Source organism: Symphalangus syndactylus, chromosome 3, assembly GCF_028878055.3.
Source record: "Symphalangus syndactylus isolate Jambi chromosome 3, NHGRI_mSymSyn1-v2.1_pri, whole genome shotgun sequence".
Lineage (NCBI taxonomy): Eukaryota > Metazoa > Chordata > Mammalia > Primates > Hylobatidae > Symphalangus > Symphalangus syndactylus.
The window spans coordinates 135,994,706-136,014,915 of NC_072425.2; the positions used below are offsets into that span (position 1 = coordinate 135,994,706).

At 49.4% G+C, this 20,210-nt stretch overlaps 1 protein-coding gene across 1 annotated transcript; it reads left to right on the forward strand.

The window, feature by feature from the left end:
- Positions 1–17,069: 17,069 nt before the first annotated feature.
- UPK2 (uroplakin 2) lies at positions 17,070–19,304 on the forward strand. The gene is made up of 5 exons (XM_055273419.2): positions 17,070–17,198; positions 17,656–17,787; positions 17,978–18,116; positions 18,369–18,439; positions 18,847–19,304. Exons 1-5 carry the CDS (start codon positions 17,123–17,125, stop codon positions 18,981–18,983), a joined length of 555 nt encoding a protein of 184 aa, XP_055129394.1. The 5' UTR covers positions 17,070–17,122; the 3' UTR covers positions 18,984–19,304.
- The last annotated feature ends 906 nt before the right edge of the window (positions 19,305–20,210 follow it).

Consider the following 20,210-nt stretch of genomic DNA (forward strand, 5'->3'; position numbering starts at 1 on the left):
AATTCCTTAAAGAGACTATAAAAGCCTTCCATCTTTTCCCAGCTACTTCTCCAGTGACTTCCCCAAATTCTACTCTGACCCTCCAGCAGACCCATTCTCTGACCTTGTGCCTTTGCAGGTCTCTCAGCCTAGAACAATCTTCCCTCTTCCTCCCCTCTCTCCATCTTCACCTTCCTAACTCGGACTTAAATTTTATGTCTCCACTTAGTTACCACTTCCTCCAGGTAGCTCTTCCACACTACTCAAGCTCATGTAAGTTGCCCTTTGGTGAGAAGCCTCTTTAGCAAGCTATTTAACTTCTTTGTGCCTTAACTTCCTCATTAATAAAATGAGGATAATAACATTGCCTGCCTCACAGAGGTTGTTACAAGGATCAAGCAAGAAAATATATGTAAAGGGGCCAGGCACAGTGGCTCACGCCTGTAATCCTACCACCTTGAGAGGCCGAGGCGGGCGGATCACGAGGTCAGGAGTTCAAGACCAGCCTGTCCAATATGGTGAAACCCCATCTCTACTAGAAATAAAAAATTAGCTGGGTGTGGTGGCACACACCTGTAGTCCCAGCTACTTGGGAGGCTGAGGCAGAAGAATCTCTTGAACCCGGGAGGTGGAGGTTGCGGTGAGCTGAGATCACGCCACTGTACTCCGGCCTGGTCCAGCCTGGGCAACAGAGCAAGACTCCGTCTTAAAAAAAAAAAGGCCGGGCACGGTGGCTCACGCTTGTAATACCAGCACTTTGGGAGGCCGAGGCAAGCAGATCACCTGAGGTCTGGAGTTTGAGACCAGCCTGATCAACATTGAGAAACCCTGTCTCTACTAAAAATACAAAATTAGCCGGGCATGGTGGCACATGCCTGTAATCCCAGCTACTCTGGAGGCTGAGGCAGATGAATGGCTTGAACCCAGGAGGCGGAGGTTGCTGTGAGCCGAGATCATGCCATTGCACTCCAGCCTGGGCAACAAGAGCAAAACTCCGTCTCAAAGAAAAAAAAGGACGGTGCAGTGGCTCATGCCTATAATCCCAGCACTTTGGGAGGCCGAGATGGCTGGATCACCTGAGGTCAGGAGTTCGAGACCAGCCTGGCCAACATGGTAAAGCCCTGTCTCTACTAAAAATACAAAAAATTAGCCTGGTGTGGTGGTGGGTGCCAGTAATCCCAGCTACTTGGAAGGCTGAGGCAGGAGAATTACTTGAACCCAGGAGGCAGAGGTTGCAGTGAGCTGAGATCACACCATTGCACTCCAGCCTGGGTGACTGAGTGAAACTCTTATCTCAGAAAAAAAAAATATATGTAAAGGAGTTAATGGAAAATATATATGTAAAGGAGTTAATGGAAAATATATATGTAAAGGAGTTAATGGAAAATATATATGTAAAGGAGTTAACATGCCTGGCATGTGGTAAACACATTATTATTATTATTATTATTATTATTATTATTATTATTATTATTTTGAAACAGGGTCTTGCTGTATTGCCCAGGCTGGAGTGCAGTGACACAATCTCAGCTCACTGCAACCTCTGCCTTCTGGACTCAAGCAATTCTCCCACCTCAGCCTCCTGAGTAGCTGGGATTACAGGTGTGCACCACCACGCCCAACTAATTTTTGTATTTTCTGTAGAGTCTCATGATGTTGTCGAGGCTGGTCTCAAACTCTTGGGCTCAAGCAGTCTTCCTGCCTCAGCCTCCCAAAGTGCTGAGATTACAGGCATTAGCCACCACACCCAGCCATGGGAAACACTTAGTAAGCAATAGCTGTTACTATTATATCTTCCACTAAAATCCTGATGCAGTGTAGTAGTGAACTCTTCTCAGTACCTCTCACTAGACCTTATTTCAGTAAGAGCAGTGTCCTATTCACCCCTGAATGTCCATAGCTCAGCATAGTCACTGACACTAAAGCATTTATTTATTTGAGATGGAGTTTCGCTCTTGTCACCCAGGTTGGAGCACAATGGCGCGATCTCAGCTCACTGCAACTTTCACCTCCTGAGTTCAAACGATTCTCCTTCCTCAGCCTCTTGAGTAGCTAGAATTACAGGTGCCTGCCACCACACCCAGCTAATTTTTGTATTTTTAGTAGAGATGGGGTTTCACCATGTTAGCCAGGTTGGTCTCAAACTCCTGACCTCAGGTGATCCACCTGCCTCGGCCTCCCAAAGTGCTGGGATTACAGGCGTGAGCCACCACGCCCTCCTGACACAAAAGCATTTAATAAGACATTTATTGAATAAACTAATTCATGTTAATTTGGTTCATCATTATGTCTTGTGTGGATTAGCTCTCCTTCAGGCCTGAGGAAAGGATTGATTACCCCACAGTGAAACCTCCACCTACTCTTAGAGAAATCTTTCTATAACCAAACTTAATTACATCCTTTCCCTGCTTAAAACCTGTGAGAGACTCCTCATGTCTGCAGAACACATGTGGACCAGGTCTTTTCCAGGGCAATTGCTCTGCCACCTCCTCCACTACCACCCCATTCCATTGCATTCCTCCTTCCCAGGGCTCTGCTTGCTGGCTGCCCTGAGCACATTGCTGCTTCTAGAATCCTCCAGCCAATTTCCCACCAACTCCAAATATTCCTCCTTCTTGCTCACCTAACAAAAAACCTACTCTCCTCCCAATACCCTGTCCTAAATGGCACAATGCTGGGGGCCCTGATGACAAGGCTAGCCTTGAAGATGTATATGATTTGGCTCACAAAATGCATTTTCATAATGTGTATTTATTCATTGCAAATTTTAAAATAAGGGTGTTTTGCCTAAAAATCCAGATTTTTGTCTCCTCTTTTTTTTTTTTTTTCCTTTTTTGAAACGGAGTATCACTCTGTCACCAGGCTGGAATGCAGTGGCACGATCTCAGCTCACTGTAACCTCCACCTCCCGGTTTCAAGTGATTCTCCTGCCTTAGCCTCCCAAGTAGCTGGGACTACAGGCCCCCACCACCATGCCCAGCTAAGTTTTATAATTTCTAGTAGAGATAGGGTTTCACCATGTTGGCCAGGCTGGTGTTGATCTCTTGACCTTGTGATCCGCCCGCCTCGGTCTCCCAGAGTGCTGGGATTTCAGGCGTGAGCCACTGCACCTGGCCAGGACCTGATGGTTTTATAAGGGGCTTCCTCCTTTGCTCAGCACTCATTCTCTCTCCTGCTTCCCTGTGAAGAGGTGCCTTCCACCATGATGGCCTTCCCAAGCCATGTGGAACTGGGAGTCAATTACACCTCTTTCCTTTATAAATTACCCAGTCTCGGGCAGTCCTTTATAGCAGTGTGAAAATGAACTAATACAGTCCCTCTTTCTGCAAGGCAACTCTCACAGAGCTGTGTAAGGCGACCCCTTTAGACAGAGCTCATGCTGCTACACTCTCTTCAGTTGGCCGCTCCTTGTACTATTTTTGTTATCTGCCTGGCCCCTGGAGGCAACTGGGTCTGCGGCCCCTGTCCTGGACTCACAATATTTTGATGCACCCGACCGCAGTGAGGACCTCGGCTTCCTCTCCCGTGCAGCCACCTAACTGGCTGCCATTCTATGTCCTGTCCCCATCTACACTCTCCTGCTCTTCCACCTCTCCCACGCCTTCCTTCTGCCCTGAGCTCACCAAAAACCCCCATCTCTCAATGCTTTCCCCTCTATCACTCCTGTCCATCACTAGCCTGGACCTTCTTCTCCATTTCTTCACTCTTGCCAATACCTCCACATTTCCCTGCCTTGAAAACCCCAATCCTGAGCCAATACGACCTGATGGCTTTGTCATTTCTTCACTCAGCTGTTGGGTAATTTGAAAAACTCTGAATATGTCAAGGTAGATACGATGGTTAATTTTACATGTCAATTTAGGTGGACCATGGTGCCAGGGATCGAGTCAAACGTTATTCCAGATCTTTCTATGATGGCATATTTTTGGATAAGATCAACATTTAAATTGATGGATTTTAAAATTTTTATTAAATGTGGCCAGGTGCAGTGGCTCACGCCTGTAATCCCAGCACTTTGGGAGGCTGAGGCCAGAGCATCACTTTAGGTTTGGAGTTTGAGACCAGCCTAGCCAACATGGTGACACCCTGTCTCTACCAAAAAATACAAAAATTAGTGGGGCATGGTGGCACATGCTTGTAATCCCAGCTACTCGGGAGGCTGAGGCAGGAGAATCGCTTGAACCAGGAAGGCAGAGGTTGTAATGAGCCGAGATCACGTCACTGCACTCCAGCCTGGGTGTTGGAGTAAGACTGTCTCAAAAAATAAAAATGAATAAATTTCATTAAATTTATTTAATGAATAAATTTAGAGAGTTGTGCTCTGTTGCCCATGCTGGAGTTCAGTGGCGCAATCTTAGCTCACTGCAACCTCCGCTTCCAGGGTTCAAGCGATTCTTGTGCCTCAGCCTCCCCAGTAGCTGGGATTACAGGCACACGCCACCATGTCCAGCTAATTTTTTTGTATTTTTAGTAGAGACAGGGTTTCGCCATGTTGGCCAGGCTGATCTCAAACTCCTGGCCTCAAGTGATCCGTAATTTTAATTTGTAATATTTATTTAGCGCCAGGCACGGTCACCCACCCCTATAATCCCAACACTTTGGGAGGCCAAGGAGGGCAGATCATGAGGTCAAGAATTCAAGACCAGCCTGGACAACATGGTGAAACCCCATCTCTACTAAAAATACAAAAATTAGCTGGGCGTGGTGGTGCATGCCTGTAATTCCAGCTGCTTGGGAGGTTGAGGCAGGAGAATCACTTGAACCCGGGAGGCAGAGGTTGCAGTGAGCCAAGATCACACCACTGCACTCCAGCTTGGGTGACAGAGCGAGACTCCATCTCAAAAATATATATATATATATATATTTTTTTTTTTTTTTTTTTTTTTGCGGGGGGTCTCGTTCTGTCACCCAGGCTGGAGTGCAGTAGTGCGATCATGGCTTACTGCAGCCTTGACCTCCTGGGCTCCAGGAATCCTCCCGCCTCAGCCTTCCAAGTAGCTGCGACTACAGAAGCATGCCATCACACCCGACTAATTTTTTTCCATTTTTTTTGTTTTGAGACGGAGTCTCGCTGGGTCACCCAGGCTGGAGTGCAGTGGTACGATCTCCACTCACTGCAACCTCTGCCTCCTGGGTTCAAGCAATTCTCCTGCCTCAGCCCCCTAAGTAGCTGGGATTACAGGTGCCCCACCGCCACACCTGGCTAATTTTTGTATTTTTAGTAGAGACAGGGTTTCTACTGCTACTGTTTTGTTTTGTTTTTTTAGAGAGAGTCTCGTTCTGTCACCAGGCTGAAGTGCAGTGGTGCGATGTCAGCTCACTGCAACCTCCACCTCCCAGGTTCAAGAGATCCTCCTGCCTCAGCCTCCTGAGTAACTGGGACTACAGGTGCACGCCACCACGCCCAGCTAATTTTTTTGTATTTTTAGTAGAGATGGAGTTTCACCATGTTAGCCAGGATGGTCTCAATCTTTTGACCTTGTGATCTGCCTGCCTCGACCTCCCAAAGTGCTGGGATTATAGGCGTGAGCCACTGCACCCCGCCAGGAATTTTTTTTTTTTCTGAGATAGTCTTTGCTCTGTCACCTAGGCTGGAGTACAGTGGCCCGATCTTAGCTCACTGCAACCTCCACCTCCCAGGTTCAGGTGATTCTTATGTCTCAGCCTCCCAAGTAGCTGGGATTACAGGCACATGCTGCTACACCCGGTTAATTTTTGTACTTTTGGTAGAGACAGGTTTTCACCATGTTGGCCATGGCTGGTCTCGAACTCCTGATCTCAGGTAATCCGCCTGTCTCGGCCACCCAAAGTGCTGGGATTACATGCGTGAACCACTGCACCTGTCTGAAACAAGGAATTTTGACAGCAGACTGCCTTTGGACTTAAACTGCAACTCTTTCCTGAGTCTCTAGCCTGCTGCCCTCCCCATCACATTTTTGGACTTGCCAAGCCTCCACAATCACGTGAGCTAATTCCTTAAAATCTCTCTCTCTCTCTCTTTCTCTCTCTCTCTCCCTCTTTCTCTCTCCATATATATGTATACACACACACACACACACAAACACACGCACACACACATCCTGTTGGCTCTGTTTCTCTGGAGAACCCTAACACAGTTGGTGCCCCAGTAGTCCCCAAGCTCAGCTGGGCCATCACCACCAAATACAGCCTTACTCGAGGCTCTTTGTAGCTGCACCCCCTCCTAACAACAACTATTTCAAGCTCTTGCTCCTCTCTGGCCTCCAAACCCTTCTCCCCACTGAGTTTCCTATTTCACAGAAAAAGCAGAGGCCTCCAGAAGGGAGCTCCTTTATTTCTCCCATCTGCCTGACTTTTCCACCCCAACCCCCCAAAAAGCATAGCATTTTTCTGCATCATTGCCCCCATTCTTTTGTCTGCTTGGAAATGTCACCGTTTTGGCCAAAGGCTAACCTGAACCCCAATTTCCTCCTCTTTCAGAAGTCTCTCTATCAATTTTACTCATCTCTCTCCTGCATCGTTAACTTTAAAAATAAAACACGCAGTGGTGTGCTGGTAGTCCCAGACATTTGCACGGCTAGGGCAGGAGGATCACTTGAGCCTAGGAGTTTGAGTCCAGCCTGGGCAACATAGTGAGACTCCCATCTCTAAAAAACAGAACAAAACCCAGGAAATCAATAGAGAAAATCAATGAAAATAAAATCTGGAAAAGAGTTATAAAATATATGTATTTTTAAAAAGATAAGCCTTTCCTGTATTCCAATTTCCCCTCGAGTTATCTGTCTCTTTCCTTTCCTAGCCAAGCTTCTTCAAAGAGATGTCTGCACTAACTCTAGTGCCTCAACTCCCAGTTACCTCTGCACTCTTACAGGCAGCTTCTGCCTCCTCACCCGTAGGCAGCTGCTCTATATGCATAACCCCCAAGACACTAGGCCCAGTGGACATTTTAATAGTCCTTACCTTCAATCCTGATCTTCATACTATTTGACACCTCTTTTTTTAAACTCTCCATCCACTCCCTCCTGATTTTCCTGTTATCTTTTTCTTTTTTGGAGACAGGGTCTCTTTCTGTCATCCAGGCTGGAGTGTGATGGCATGATCAGAGCTCACCGCAGCCTTGAACTCCTGGGCTCAAGTGTTTCTCCTGCCTCAGTCTCCTGAGAAGCTGGGCGTACAGACCTGTGCCACTACATCTGGCTACCTCATAATTTTCATTCCTCCTTCATCAGCTCCTCTTGCTGTATCTGTCCTTTAAATGCTTTATTTCCCAGAATTCTGTCCTTGGCTGCCTTCTCCCACTCTCCTTCCACTGCTCCCCTCAAGGACTCTCTTCCACAGGCATGATTTTAACCAGTGCCACCTCCCCTGTCTGCATCCCACACCTCTCCTCCATGTCCCAGAATCCTATGCTCAATGTGGAGTTGCCCAAGATATTTGTATTCATTATTTTTTACTGTATAGCAAATTATCCCCCAAATCTAGTGGCTTATAAAAATAAACATTTGGCCAGGTGTGGTGGCTCATGCCTGTAATCCCAGCACTTTGGGAGGCTGAGGCAGGCAGATCACTTGAGGTCAGGAGTTTGAGACCAGCCTGACCAACATGGTGAAACCCTGTCTCTATGAAAACCACAAAAATTAGCCAGGTGTGTTGGTGGGTGCCTGTAATCCCAGCTACTCGGGAGGCTGAGGCAGGAGAATCACTTGAACCCAGGAGGTGGAGGTTGCAGTGAGCCAAGACTATACCACTGCACTCCAGCCTGGGCAACAGAGCGAGATTCTGTCTCAAAAAAAAACAAAAAAAAATTTATCCTGAGAGTCAGGAGTTTGGGAGAGACCTACCTGGGTGGTTTGGGCTCAGAGTGTCTTGGGAAGCTGCAGTGAAGATATCGACCTGGGCCACAGTCATCTGAAGGCTTGACTAGGCTGGAGGATCTGTCTCCAATCTTGCTCATTCCCATACCTACTGCCTGGAAGTCTCACAACCTCATAGGTCATTGGCAGGAGGTCTCAGTCCCTTGCCACACAGACCTCCCCACAGAGGAGCTTCAACATCCTCCAGAGTGAGCACCCCAAGAGAGGATGAGGAGAAAGGCACCCTACCTAGCCTCAGAAGTGACGTGTCATCACTTCTGTTGTATTTGTTGGCCACACAAACCAATCCTGATGTGACGTGGGAGGGGACCATATAAGGACACGAATACAAGGAAGCAGGGATCATTCAGAGCCATGTGGGAGGCTGGCAGCCACAACACCTCAGACTCAACAGATCCACAAGTGAACTTTATTTTTTTATTTTTTTATTTTTCTTTTTATTTATTATTATTATTATTATTATTTTTGAGATGGAGTCTCACTTCTTTGCCCAGGCTGGAGTGCAGTGGTGCAATCTCTGCTTACTGCAACCTCCGCCTCCTGGGTTCAAGTGATTCTCCTGCCTCAGCCTCCCAAGTAGTTGGGATTACAGGCACGTGCCAGCATGCCCGGCTAATTTTTGTATTTTTAGTAGAGACGAGGTTTCACCATGTTGGTCAGGCTGGTCTGGAACCCTTGACCTCAAGTGATCCACCCGCCTCTGCCTCCCAAAGTGCTGGGATTACAGGTGTGAGCCACTGTGCCCAGCCCACAAGTGAACTTTCTTCTCCCCAGTCCTCTCTTCAAATCTGCTCCAAGCCATACATCTGGAAATTGTTCTTGATTCTTCCTTCCTAAAATTACTCTGCAGTCAGTCACTGATTCCAGTCACTTTCCCTAAAATCACTGCAGTCTGTCTGCTTCTCTCCACTCCCATGTTCATTGCTTGGCCATGAACTTTTTCACCTGGATCATTTTGTTTCTCACTTAGTTTCCCTGTTTTATGTCTTACCTGCTGCCAATCCATTCTCCACACTGTTGCCAGAATGATCTTTACACATTTTAAACTCCTCTAAGGCTTGCTAAGAAACACGCTCCTTAGCGTGGGATACAAAGCCAGTGGCTATAGCTCCCACCATGCCCATCTTTGAATACTTCTCTCCAGCCAAGATGTATCATTTGCCGTTCCCAGAAGGTGTCAGCATAATTCACATCCCCGAGCCTTTTCATAGGCTGCTCCCTCTTTTTGGAATATGCCCTTCCACTTATCTCAACCAGGCTAACTCTGATTCATTCTTCAAAGCCCAGCAAGTTTTGAGAGCAGGAATTGTGTCTTGTCCTTTCTGTATCTCAGCCCCTAATACAGTACCCACCATAGAGGAATTGCTCAACCAATGTGTGATGAGTGAACAAATGACCCGGCAGTTCTTGTGTGCCTGGTACTCCTGTGGCATGCTTGGCACACAGGAACAGCAGGTCCACAGCTCAGTCACTTTCCCCCTTGGACTACCTTTCCCTGTCCAAATAGCTCCCTCTGCATCAGTAACACAGCTGGAAAAACAAATTGTGAATCATATCCAACTTCATTCTCTGTGACCTTGGGAAAGTGATTTATTGTCTCTAGTCTTCTGCAATGAAGGTTAATAAAAAGATGAAATGAATTACTTATATTAATATTTATTGAGCCAGATACTGTGCTAGGCACTCATATATAAATTTGCTTGAGGGGCCGGGCACGTTGGCTCACGCCTGTAATCCTAGTACTTTGGGAGGCTGAGGCAGGCAGATCACTTGAGGCCAGGAGTTCGAAACCAGCCTGGCCAACGTGGCGAAACCCCGTCTCTACTAAAAATACAAAAAACTAGCTGGACGTGGTGGCATGTGCCTGTAATCCCAGCTACTCAAAAGGCTGAGGCGGGAGAATTGCTTGAACCCAGGAGGCAGAGGCTGCAGTGAGCCGAGTCATGCCAGTGCATTCCAGCCTGGGCGTCAGAGCAAAACTCTGTCCCAAAAAAAAAAAAAAAATTGCCTTAGGGAGAGTCACAATATCCAAATGAGACAGGTTTCTTTATTTTATTTAATGTTATTATTATACTTTAAGTTCTAGGGTAGTTGTGCACAACGTGCAGGTTTGTTACATAGGTATACATGTGCCATGTTGGTTTGCTGCACCCATTAACTCGTCATTTACATTAGGTATTTCTCCTAATGCTATCCCTCCCCCTGCCCCCCACCCCATGACAGGCCCCTATATGTGATGTTCCCCACCCTGTGTCCAAGTGTTCTCATTGTTCAATTCCCACCTATGAGTGAGCACATGCGGTGTTTGGTTTTCTGTCCTTGCGATAGTTTGCTCAGAATGATGGTTTCCAGCTTCATCCATGTCCCTGCAAAGGACGTGAACTCATCCCTTTTTATGGCTGCACAGTATTCCATAGTGTATATGTGCCACATTTTCTTAATCCAGTCTATAATTGATGGACATTCGGGTTGGTTCCAAGTCTTTGCTATTGTGAACAGTGCGGTAATAAACATACGTGTGCATGTGTCTTTATAGTAGCATGATTTATAATCCTTTCGGTATAGACCCAGTAATGGGATCGCTGGGTCAAATGGTATTTCTAGTTCTAGATCCTTGAGGAATTGCCACACTGTCTTCCACAATGGTTGAACTAGTTTACACTCCCACCACATCCCCTCCAGCATCTGTTGTTTCCTAACTTTTTAATGACCGCCATTCTAACTGGTGTGAGATGGTATCTCATTGTGGTTTTGATTTGCATTTCTCTGATGACCAGTGATGATGAGCATTTTTTCATGTGTCTGTTGGCTGCATAAATGTCTTCTTTTGAGAAGTGTCTGTTTATATCCTTTGCCCACTTTTTGATGGTTTTTTTCTTGTAAATTTGTTTAAGTTCTTTGTAGATTCTGGATATTAGCCCTTTGTCAGATGTGTAGATTGCAAAAATTTCCTCCCACTCTGTAGGTTGCCTGTTCACTCTGATGGTAGTTTCTTTTGCTGTGCAGAAGCTCTTTAGTTTAATTAGATCCCATTTGCCTATTTTGGCTTTTGTTGCCATTGCTTTTTGTGTTTTAGTCATGAAGTCCTTGCCCATGCCTATGTCCTGAATGGTATTGTCTAGGTTTTCTTCTAGGGTTTTTATAGTTTTAGATCTAACATTTAAGTCTTTAATCCATCTTGAATTAATTTTTGTATAAAGTGTAAGGAAGGGATCCAGTTTCAGCTTTCTACATACAGCTAGCCAGTTTTCCCAGCACCATTTATCAAATAGGGAATCCTTTCCCCATGTCTTGTTTTTGTCAGGTTTGTCAAAGATCAGATGGTTGTGAGATGGGTTTTATACCCTTTAATTTTTTTTTTTTTGAGATGGAGTCTGGCTCTGTTGCCCAGGCTGCAGTGCAGTGGCGTGGTCTCGGCTCACTGCAACCACTGCCTCCCAGGTTCAAGCAATTCTCCTGCCTCAGCCTCCCGAGTAGCTGGGATTACAGGCACCTGCCACTATGCCCAGCTAATTTTTCGTATTTTTAGTAGAGATGGCATTTCACCATGTTGGCCAGGCTGATCTCGAATTCCTGACCTCGTGATCTGCCCACCTAGGCCTCCCAAAGTGCTGGGGTTACAGGCATGAGCCATCATGCCCGGCCTGGTTTTATACCCTTTTTACAGCAGAGGAAGCTGAAGCTCAGAGCAGTTAGTGAGGTATGTAACTTGGCAAAAGTCACAAAGCTGGAAGAAGATTTGGGGTAAGTGGTTGTATCATAGGCTACTTTTTTTTTTTTGAGACAGTTTCACTCTTGTTGCCCAGATTGGAGTGCAATGGCGCAATCTCGGCTCACTGCAACCTCTGCCTCCCAGGTTCAAGCGATTCTCCTGCTTCAGCCTTCCAAGTAGCTGGGATTACAGGCATGTGCCACCACGCCTGGCTAATTTTGTATTTTTAGTAGAGACAGGGTTTCTCCATGTTGGTCAGGCTGGTCTCGAACCCCCAACCTCAGGTGATCCACCGTCCTCGGCCTCCCAAAGTGTTGGGGTTACAGGCGTGAGCCACCGCGCAGGGCAGCTACATTTTTTTAAATGGAGCATCCAGGTCTCCTCCAACCCTGAATGACTGGTATTTTCTCATCCTCACAGCATTTTCCAGCCTCAGCTCTCAAGGATAGAGGCGCCACCACTTCCCAATGGACCAACATTTGGTGAGAACCGCATCTTACCTCCAAATCCAATCCTCCAGGACTCCCCCATCTCTGGCTGTTCCTAGGATTATGACAATGATCTCCAGCATTTCTTCCACACCTTTATTTTAAGCCACTTTTACACCTGTCACATAGTTTGATCTCCTGAGTAAGGAAGGAGTGAGACTTCTCTTTATATACTTTATTTTATTTCCAACTCTGTCACCCAGGCTGGAGTGCAGTGGTACAATCATGGCTCACCAAAGCCTCAGACTCCTGGGCTCAAACCGTCCTCCCACCATAGCCTCCCAAGTAGCTGGGACTGGAGGCATGTGCCACCATGCCCAGTTCATTGTTTTTTTGTTGTTGTTGTTTGTTTGTTTGTTTTTTGAGATGGAGTTTCGCTCTTGCTGCCCAGGCTGGAGTGTAATGGCATGATCTCAGCTCACTGCAACCTCCATCTCCCGGGTTCAAGTGATTCTTTTTTGTATTTAGTAGAGAGGGGATTTCACCATGTTGGTCAGGCTGGTCTTGAACTCCTGACCTCAGGTGATCCACCCAACTCGGCCTCCCAAAGTGCTAAGATTACAGGTGTGAGCCACCGCCCTGGCCTGTTTTGTTTGGTTTTGTTTTTGTTTTTGAGACAGAGTCTCGCACGGTCACCCAGGCTGAAGTGCAATGGTGCGACCTCGGCTCACTGCAACCTCCGCCTCTAGGGTTCACACGATTCTCCTGCCTCAGCCTCCCAAGTAGCTGGGATTACAGGCGCACACCACCACACCCGCTAATTTTTTGTATTTTTAGTAGAGATGGGGTTTCACTATGTTGGCCAGACTGGTCTCTAACTCCTGACTCTGTGATCCACCTGCCTCAGCCTCCCAAAGTGCTGGGATTACAGGCGTGAGCCACCATGCCCAGGCCTTTTTTTTTTTTTTAATAGAGAAGAGATGTCACTATATCACCCAGGCTGGTCTTGAACTCCTGGGCTCAAGCAATCTTCCCACCTTGGCTTCCCAAAGTGCTGGGATTACAGGCTGTGAGCCACAGAGCCTGGCCATAATTTTTTTTTTTTTTTATTTTGTAGAGATGGAGCCTTGCTGTGTCGCAAGGCTGGTCTCAAACTCCAGGTCCCAAGTGATCCTCCTACTTCAGCCTCCCAAAGTGCTGAGATGACAGGCATGTGTCACTGTTCCTGGTGAGTCTTCCATTTTTTATTTTATTTTATTTCATTTCATTTTATTGAGATGGAATCTTGCTCTGTTGCCTATAGGCTGGAGTGCAGTGGCATGATTTCAGCTCACTGCAAGCTCCACTTCCTGGATTCAAGCGATTCTCCTGCCTCAGCCTCCCAAGTAGCTGGGATTACAGATGTGCATCACCACACCTGGCTGATTTTTGTATTTTTAGTAGAGACAGGGTTTCACCATGTCGGCCAGGCTGGTCTCAAACTCCTGACCTCACTCAGGTGATCCACCCACCTCGGCCTCTCAAACTGCTGGGATTACAGGCGTGAGCCACCGCGCCTGGCCAAGTCTTCCATTTTAAATGTGAGAACATTGAAGTCCACCTAAAGTTATATGGTATCTCATCAACAAGAGGACAGTAGCTGCCATGAGAGGCTGACATGGCCATGCAGCCAAGTAGACATGTTTTTCTAATTGACTGGGAGGCAGAGAGTGGCACTCTGGAAGGAGAACCCTGGGCATGTCAGACATACCTGGGTTCTGATCCCAGCTCTCCTGGTTGAAGAACTGCCATAGTTCAAGTGAAAAAAAAAAAAAGATACCACAGTCCAGAAAGAAGTTTGTTTTAGAAGATAGTCTTCTAGGCTGAGCAGACTAGAGCTATTAAGAGCTCCCTGAGGGCAGAAACTTATCTTACCTTTATATTCCTGGTGGCTAGTGCAGTTCCAAGGACATAGTTGGCAATAGGAGTGCTTGAACAGGAGATTTGGAAGAAAGGAAGCAGGGGAGGGAACTCAAGAGAGTTTAGAATCAAGAATCCAAAGAGGAGACAGCCTAGAAAGAGTGGGTCCAAGACAGAGACTTCAGGCATGTGGCCCTGGTTCCCTTACTCCAAGCCATTGGGAAATCCTCCAGAGGAACATGGTGCTGTGGCTTTAAATGACTTCAGCATTGTCAATGAATCTGCTCTGCTAAAACAGTTATCCTCTTGCTCCTGTGCTTGGCCTCCCCCTCCTCTCAGCTCCCCAAACCCTTCTCGGCCGCTGTGATGGGATAATTAGATGCGAGAGCTCAGCACAGATGATGCTCCAGTTGCTTAGCAACTAATGGTTTCCATGGAGACCGCAAAGCACAGCCTCCAGAGCAGCCAGTGAGCAGCTCGGCAGGGCAGGGAGAAGACGCAACTCCCCGCTCCTCCAGAAACCTGGGGAGGGCTGGGGTGGGGAAGGTAGGGGGGGGTGGGATTGGAGGGAGAAGGAAGAGCTTAAAGGCACAGGGCCCTCTTATCCCTTTAAAATCTGGTCAGCGATCTGCCCTCCCCTACCCCACTCTGTCCCACTCATAATTTTAGATGGGGATGGAGGCTTAAGAGGGGACCCAATGCAACCCACCCTGCAATAAACCCAACCTCTTCTTTCTGCTTCTTGGTTGTGAATGAGGAGAAAGACTTCCCAAGTTCAAGTGTAAACAACTTACTGGTGGGTGACAGGTTTTGAGAAGTACCAGGAAGATCCCCTCACCCTGGCATTCCACCATTTAATCTGTCCCCTCTCTCCCAAGTTCTTAATGTGCAAGAGATCCTCTTTCAGTTTGTGCAGTGGTGGTGGAATCAAAAGCCAAGGTGCAGGAAAAACAGAATCAAATCCTTCACCCAAAAGCAGCTGTTCGGGCAGATTGGGAAGGAGCACCTGCCCTGATCCCTGATGTCCATGGAAGAGGATCCAGTTGGGGGTGGGGATGCTGTTTACCCATACAGAGCAGCTGGAAACTCCAAGTGTGGGCTTTCAGACCGGCATCATCAGTGTTACTGGGAAGTCACTAGAAATGCAGAATTGACCGGGCACGGTGGCTCACACCTGTAATCCCAACACTCTGGGAGGCCAAGGCGGGTGGATCACTTGTGGTCAGGAGTTTGAGACCAGCCTGGCCAACATGGTGAAACCTCATCTCTACTAAAAATACAAAAATTAGCTGGGAGTGGTGGCACATGCCTATAATCCCAGTTACTCGGGAGGCTGAGGCAGGAGAATCGTTTGAACCTGGGAGGCGGAGGTTGCAGTGAGCCAAGATCATACCACTGCACTCCAGCCTGGGTGACACAGCGAGACTCCGTCTCAAAAAAAAAAAAAAAAAAAAAACGAAAGAAATGCAGAATTTCAGGCTTCACCCCAGACCTATTGCATGCCTGCAATGAGAAGCTGCATCTTAACAAGATCCCTGGTAATTCATATGCATATTAAATTTGGAGAAGCACTGGCTTAAGACCCTCCTACTCTCTGCTTAGGCCCATGAGTTCTTCCTTTACTGTCATTCTCCACTCACCCCAAACTTTGAGCCTACCCTTCCCACCTTGGCGGTAAGGACACAACCTCCCTCACATTCCTACCAGGACCCTAACCTTCCCTGGGACTGAGGACGATAGAATAGTTCATGGAGCAACAGTCTCTGTCCAGCTCTCAGGCTTCTGGAAGTTCTACAGCCTCTCCTGACACTTTCCACAAGTAACTCTATGTGTCTGAGTCTCAGTTTCCACTTCTCTCTCTCTCTCTCAATTTTCTGAGACAGAGTTTCACTCAGTTGCCCAGGCTGGAGTGCACTGGCACAATCTTGGCTCACTGCAACCTCCACCTCCTGGGTTCAAGTGTTTCTCCTGCCTCAGCCTCCCGAGTAGCTGGGATTACAGGCACGCACCACCACGTTAGTTTTTGTATTTTTAGTAGAGACGGGGTTTCGCCATATTGGCCAGGCTGATCTCGAACTCCTGACCTCAGGTGATCCGCCCACCTCGGCCTCCCAAAGTGCTGGGATTACAGGCATGAGCCACCACACCCGGCCGATCTCTTTTTTATTTTAATAGAGATCAGTCTCTCTGTGTTGCCTAGGCTGGTCTTGAACTCCTAGCCTCGAGTGATCCTCCCACCTTGGCCTCCCAAAGTGTTGAGATTACAGGCATGAGCCACTGTGCCTGGCCTCAGTTCTACTACAAAAGGAAGCTAGTACCATCTACCACCTAGGATGGCTGTAGGGCTACAATGAGCCCAGGGCCCAGAAGAAGTCCTGACTCCTCTCCTCAGAACTCCTCTGCTTCTAGCTGATGTAGCCCAGGGCTGGAGGAAGCAGTCAGGGAAGTTCTGTCTCTTTTTCATGTTATCTTACGAGGTCTCTTTCCTTCATTCTCAATTCAACAAATGGTTGCTGCCCAAGGCTCTCTGTGCCCACCCCCAACCCCTGCTGGCCAGGGTCAATGTCTGTCTCTCTGGTCTCTCCAGAAGTCTTCCATGGCCACCTTCGTCCCCACCCTCCAGAGGAATCTGAAACTGCATGTGCTCCCTGGCCCCCACAGCCCCTGCCTCTCCCAGAGCAGCAGTACCTAAGCCTCAGTGCACTCCAAGAATTGAAACCCTCGGTCTGCTGCCCCTCCCCACCAGAATGTTTCTCTCCCATTCTTACCCACTTAAGGCCTTTTCAGTAGCCCCTTGGAGTATTCTCTTCCTACATACCGGGGCAACTTCCAAACTCATCACCCTTCTGAGGGGTGGGGGAAAGACCCCCACCACATTGGGGGAGCAGTCCTCCAAGGACAGGCCAGGCTCCAGATGCCCGTGCACATAGGAACACTGCCTTACGCACAGGAGTCCCAGAAGAAGGGGTGATTTCTTTCCCCACCTTAGTTACCCAGCTCTCGGCAGCTGGCTATGCCATCAGGACCCAGCCAGGGCATCCCCCCTCCTGGCCTGAGGGCCAGCTCCCCATCCTGAAAAACCTGTCTGCTCTCCCCACTCCTTTGAGGCTATAGGGCCCAAGGGGCAGGTTCGACTAGATTCCCCTCCAGCCCCTCCCGCCCCCAGGACAAAATCAGCCACCCCAGGGGCAGGGCCTCACTTGCCTCAGGAACTCCAGCCTGCCAGGACCTATTCCACCTCCCAGCCCAGCATGGCACCCCTGCTGCCCATCCGGATCTTGCCCTTGATCCTGATTCTGCTGGCTGTGCTGTCCCCAGGGGCTGCAGGTCTCTTCCATCTCTGGCAGGGGTGGGAAGGGGGCTGGGGGCCTGGACAGGGAGCACTGTACCTTCCAGGGCTCTCAAAGAGAGGTCTGGACAGTTGGGAGTCAGGGCTGGTGATGGCAGTGACTGGGTATCAGACACTGGGCTCAGGGCACACTCCTGCTCCTCCTCCAGACCTAGGAGGCAGAGAGGGGTGGGCAAGGATCCGAGGCTGCGGGGGGGGGTGAGGTTGGGCGCTGCCCGACTCCTGGCATCCAGGATCTGGCTCTAGGGACCGCTTGGTGGAGGGTGCAACTTCTGCAGCCCAAGCCTGCCACCTGGTGGTCATACCGGCACAGGCCTGGCTATTCTGCCCAGGGTTCACAGAGTGGAAAGGGAGATGGCTCCAATGGGACCGGGCCAGATCTGTTGGCCAGGAGGGGGTCAGTCCCCATCGGAGCTCCCTCCTGCCTCCCATCAGACTTCAACATCTCAAGCCTCTCTGGTCTGCTGTCCCCGGCGCTAACGGAGAGCCTGCTGGTTGCCTTGCCCCCCTGTCACCTCACAGGAGGCAACGCCACACTGATGGTCCGGAGAGCCAACGACAGCAAAGGTCTGCTACCTTCTCCCAAGGCATCCCTCTAGTCCCCAAAGACCCCTTCCTGCGACACCCCCTGCACCCCTTTCCCCATTCATGCCTCCCTGTCCACCCCTCTCCTGGGGCACCCACACTCTAAAAGCTGCCCCTTCTTGGGGCCTCCAGAAACTTGACCCAGTCTTCTCCTCCCCCCACTTCTGCCCAGTGGTGACGTCCAGCTTTGTGGTGCCTCCGTGCCGTGGGCGCAGGGAACTGGTGAGTGTGGTGGACAGTGGTGCTGGCTTCACAGTCACTCGGCTCGGTGCATACCAGGTGACAAACCTCGTGCCAGGAACCAAATACTAGTAGGTACTGGGTCCAGCCTGGGGCACCTAGGGAAGCGGGTGCAGGAAGAGAAGCTAGTGTGGGGGAGATCTGGTGGGCATGGGGAGAGGGTGAGGGCACAGCAAAAGGGGGTGAAAGCTGGGCCTCTTGGAGGAGTGCACATAGGGGAGACACAGCTGTGAGGGTAGGTAGCCCAGGCTGGAGCCCCTCTTTCTGTAAGTCCCAGATACTCACTGAGGGTTCTCTACTCTCTCCAAAACCCACCACAAAAGCATTTCCTACCTAGTAAAGAAGGGGACAGCCACTGAGTCCAGCAGAGAGATCCTAATGTCCACACTCCCTCGTAAGTAACACTCCCACCTTCCTTTCCCATCTCAGCAGCCACAAAAGCTTCCCTGACCATTCCTGCCTCATCCCCAGTCTGGGTTGCCTGTGCCTCCCCATGCACCCACAGGGCCCCTGCTTACCTCTATCCTAGCACGGAGCCTTCGGCATGGCTACTGCACACTCAGCTAAAGGTTCCTCGTGGGCAGGAACTGTGTTCTCTTAACTTTTCCTCAGCGACTGACATAGGAGATGCTTCATAAATGTCTATGTGAGGGTGTTTGGATCCATCAGCTGGTTGGTTGGTTGGTTGGCTGGCTGACTGGTTGGGCAGTCTGTTGGCTGGATAAGTGTGAGGCCGTGAGCCTCAGGCAGGCTGGGGGCCTCTCTCGCCCACAGTGGCCTCCCCTCTCCCTCTTTTGACAGGAAGGAACATGGAATCCATTGGGCTGCGCATGGCCCGCACAGGGGGCATGGTGGTCATCACGGTGCTGCTCTCCGTCGCCATGTTTCTGCTGGTGCTGGGCTTCATCATTGCCCTGGCACTGGGCTCCCGCAAGTGAGGAGGTCTGCCCGGAGCAGCGGCTTCTCCAGGAAGCCCAAGGCACCGTCCAGCTCCCCAGCCCACCTGCTCCCAGGCCCCAGGCCTGTGGCTCCCTTGGTGCCCTTGCCTCCTTCTCCTGCCCTCCTCTCCCCTAGAGCCCTCTCCTCCCTCTGTCCCTCTCCTTGCCCTCAGTGCCTCACCTTCCAACACTCCGTTATTCCTCTCACCCCACTTCTGTCAGAGTTGACTTTCCTCCCATTTTACCACTTTAAACACCCCCATAACAATTCCCCCATCCTTCAGTGAACTAAGTCCCTATAATAAAGGCTGAGGCTGCATCTGCCACGTGTGTTTCCCTTTAGTGGGCTCTACCTTGGCTCAAAGCTGTGGAATCTATGTCCAAGCTGCAGGTGCTCCCGGTGCCCTCCCTGCCCCACAGCCCAGAGTTGCTTTTCCCATGAGGCAGGCAGAGGCCAGATAAGAGCCCAGGAGTCAGAGTTCTCAGAGACATGCCGGGGCTGTAGGTTTGGCAGCATCCACAGCACACAGTGGGCCACCCAACCAGGGGTGCAGGTCAGGGCAGAAGCTGGGGCTGGTGCCCCATGTGGAGGCCTGGAGGCCTAGGGGTGGGGGGCAGGCAGAGCAAGGGAAGTGCTGGGGAAAAGAGGAGAGGATCTGTGTGGGAACAGACAGGCCAGATGCAGTGGCTCATGCCTGTAATCCCGCCACTTTGGGAGGCCAAGGTGGTTGGCTGGCTTGAGGTCAGGGGTTTGAGACCAGCCTGGCCAACATGATGAAACCCCGTATCTACTAAATATACCAAAAAAAAAAATAATAAAATAGCCAGGTGTTCTGGCGGGTGCCTATAACTCCAGCTACATCCCAGCTCTCATCCCAGTGGCTGAGGCATGAGAATCGCTTGAACCCGGGACGTGGAGGTTGCAGTGAGCCAAGATCACACCACTGTACTCCAGCCGGGGTGACGGAGTGAGACCCTGTCTCAAAAAAAAAAAAAAAAAAAAAAAGACAAAGACGAGGCCATCAGGCTGAGACCCAAGAACGGGGCATTGGGGTCGGGAGGAGAGAAGAACAGGCTAAAAGTATTCTAGGAGGTGAGAACGAAAGCAGAAGAACCCTGGTTGGAGTGGGCCAAGAGTGGAACAGCCTAGTACTGAGGAAAAAGGCAGGAGTGGCCACCTTCCTTTACTTTTGTCCTCTGCAGTATATAATATATTCTTTTTAAGGA

Bases quoted from the DNA above. Each gene is read 5' to 3' on its own strand.
- UPK2 (XM_055273419.2), top strand. From the start codon at position 17,123: ATGGCACCCCTGCTGCCCATCCGGATCTTGCCCTTGATCCTGATTCTG. The intron at 17,788-17,977 runs GTCTGCTACCTT...ACTTCTGCCCAG, and splicing joins GAGAGCCAACGACAGCAAAG to TGGTGACGTCCAGCTTTGTG. The intron at 18,117-18,368 runs GTAGGTACTGGG...CCACCACAAAAG, and splicing joins GTGCCAGGAACCAAATACTA to CATTTCCTACCTAGTAAAGA.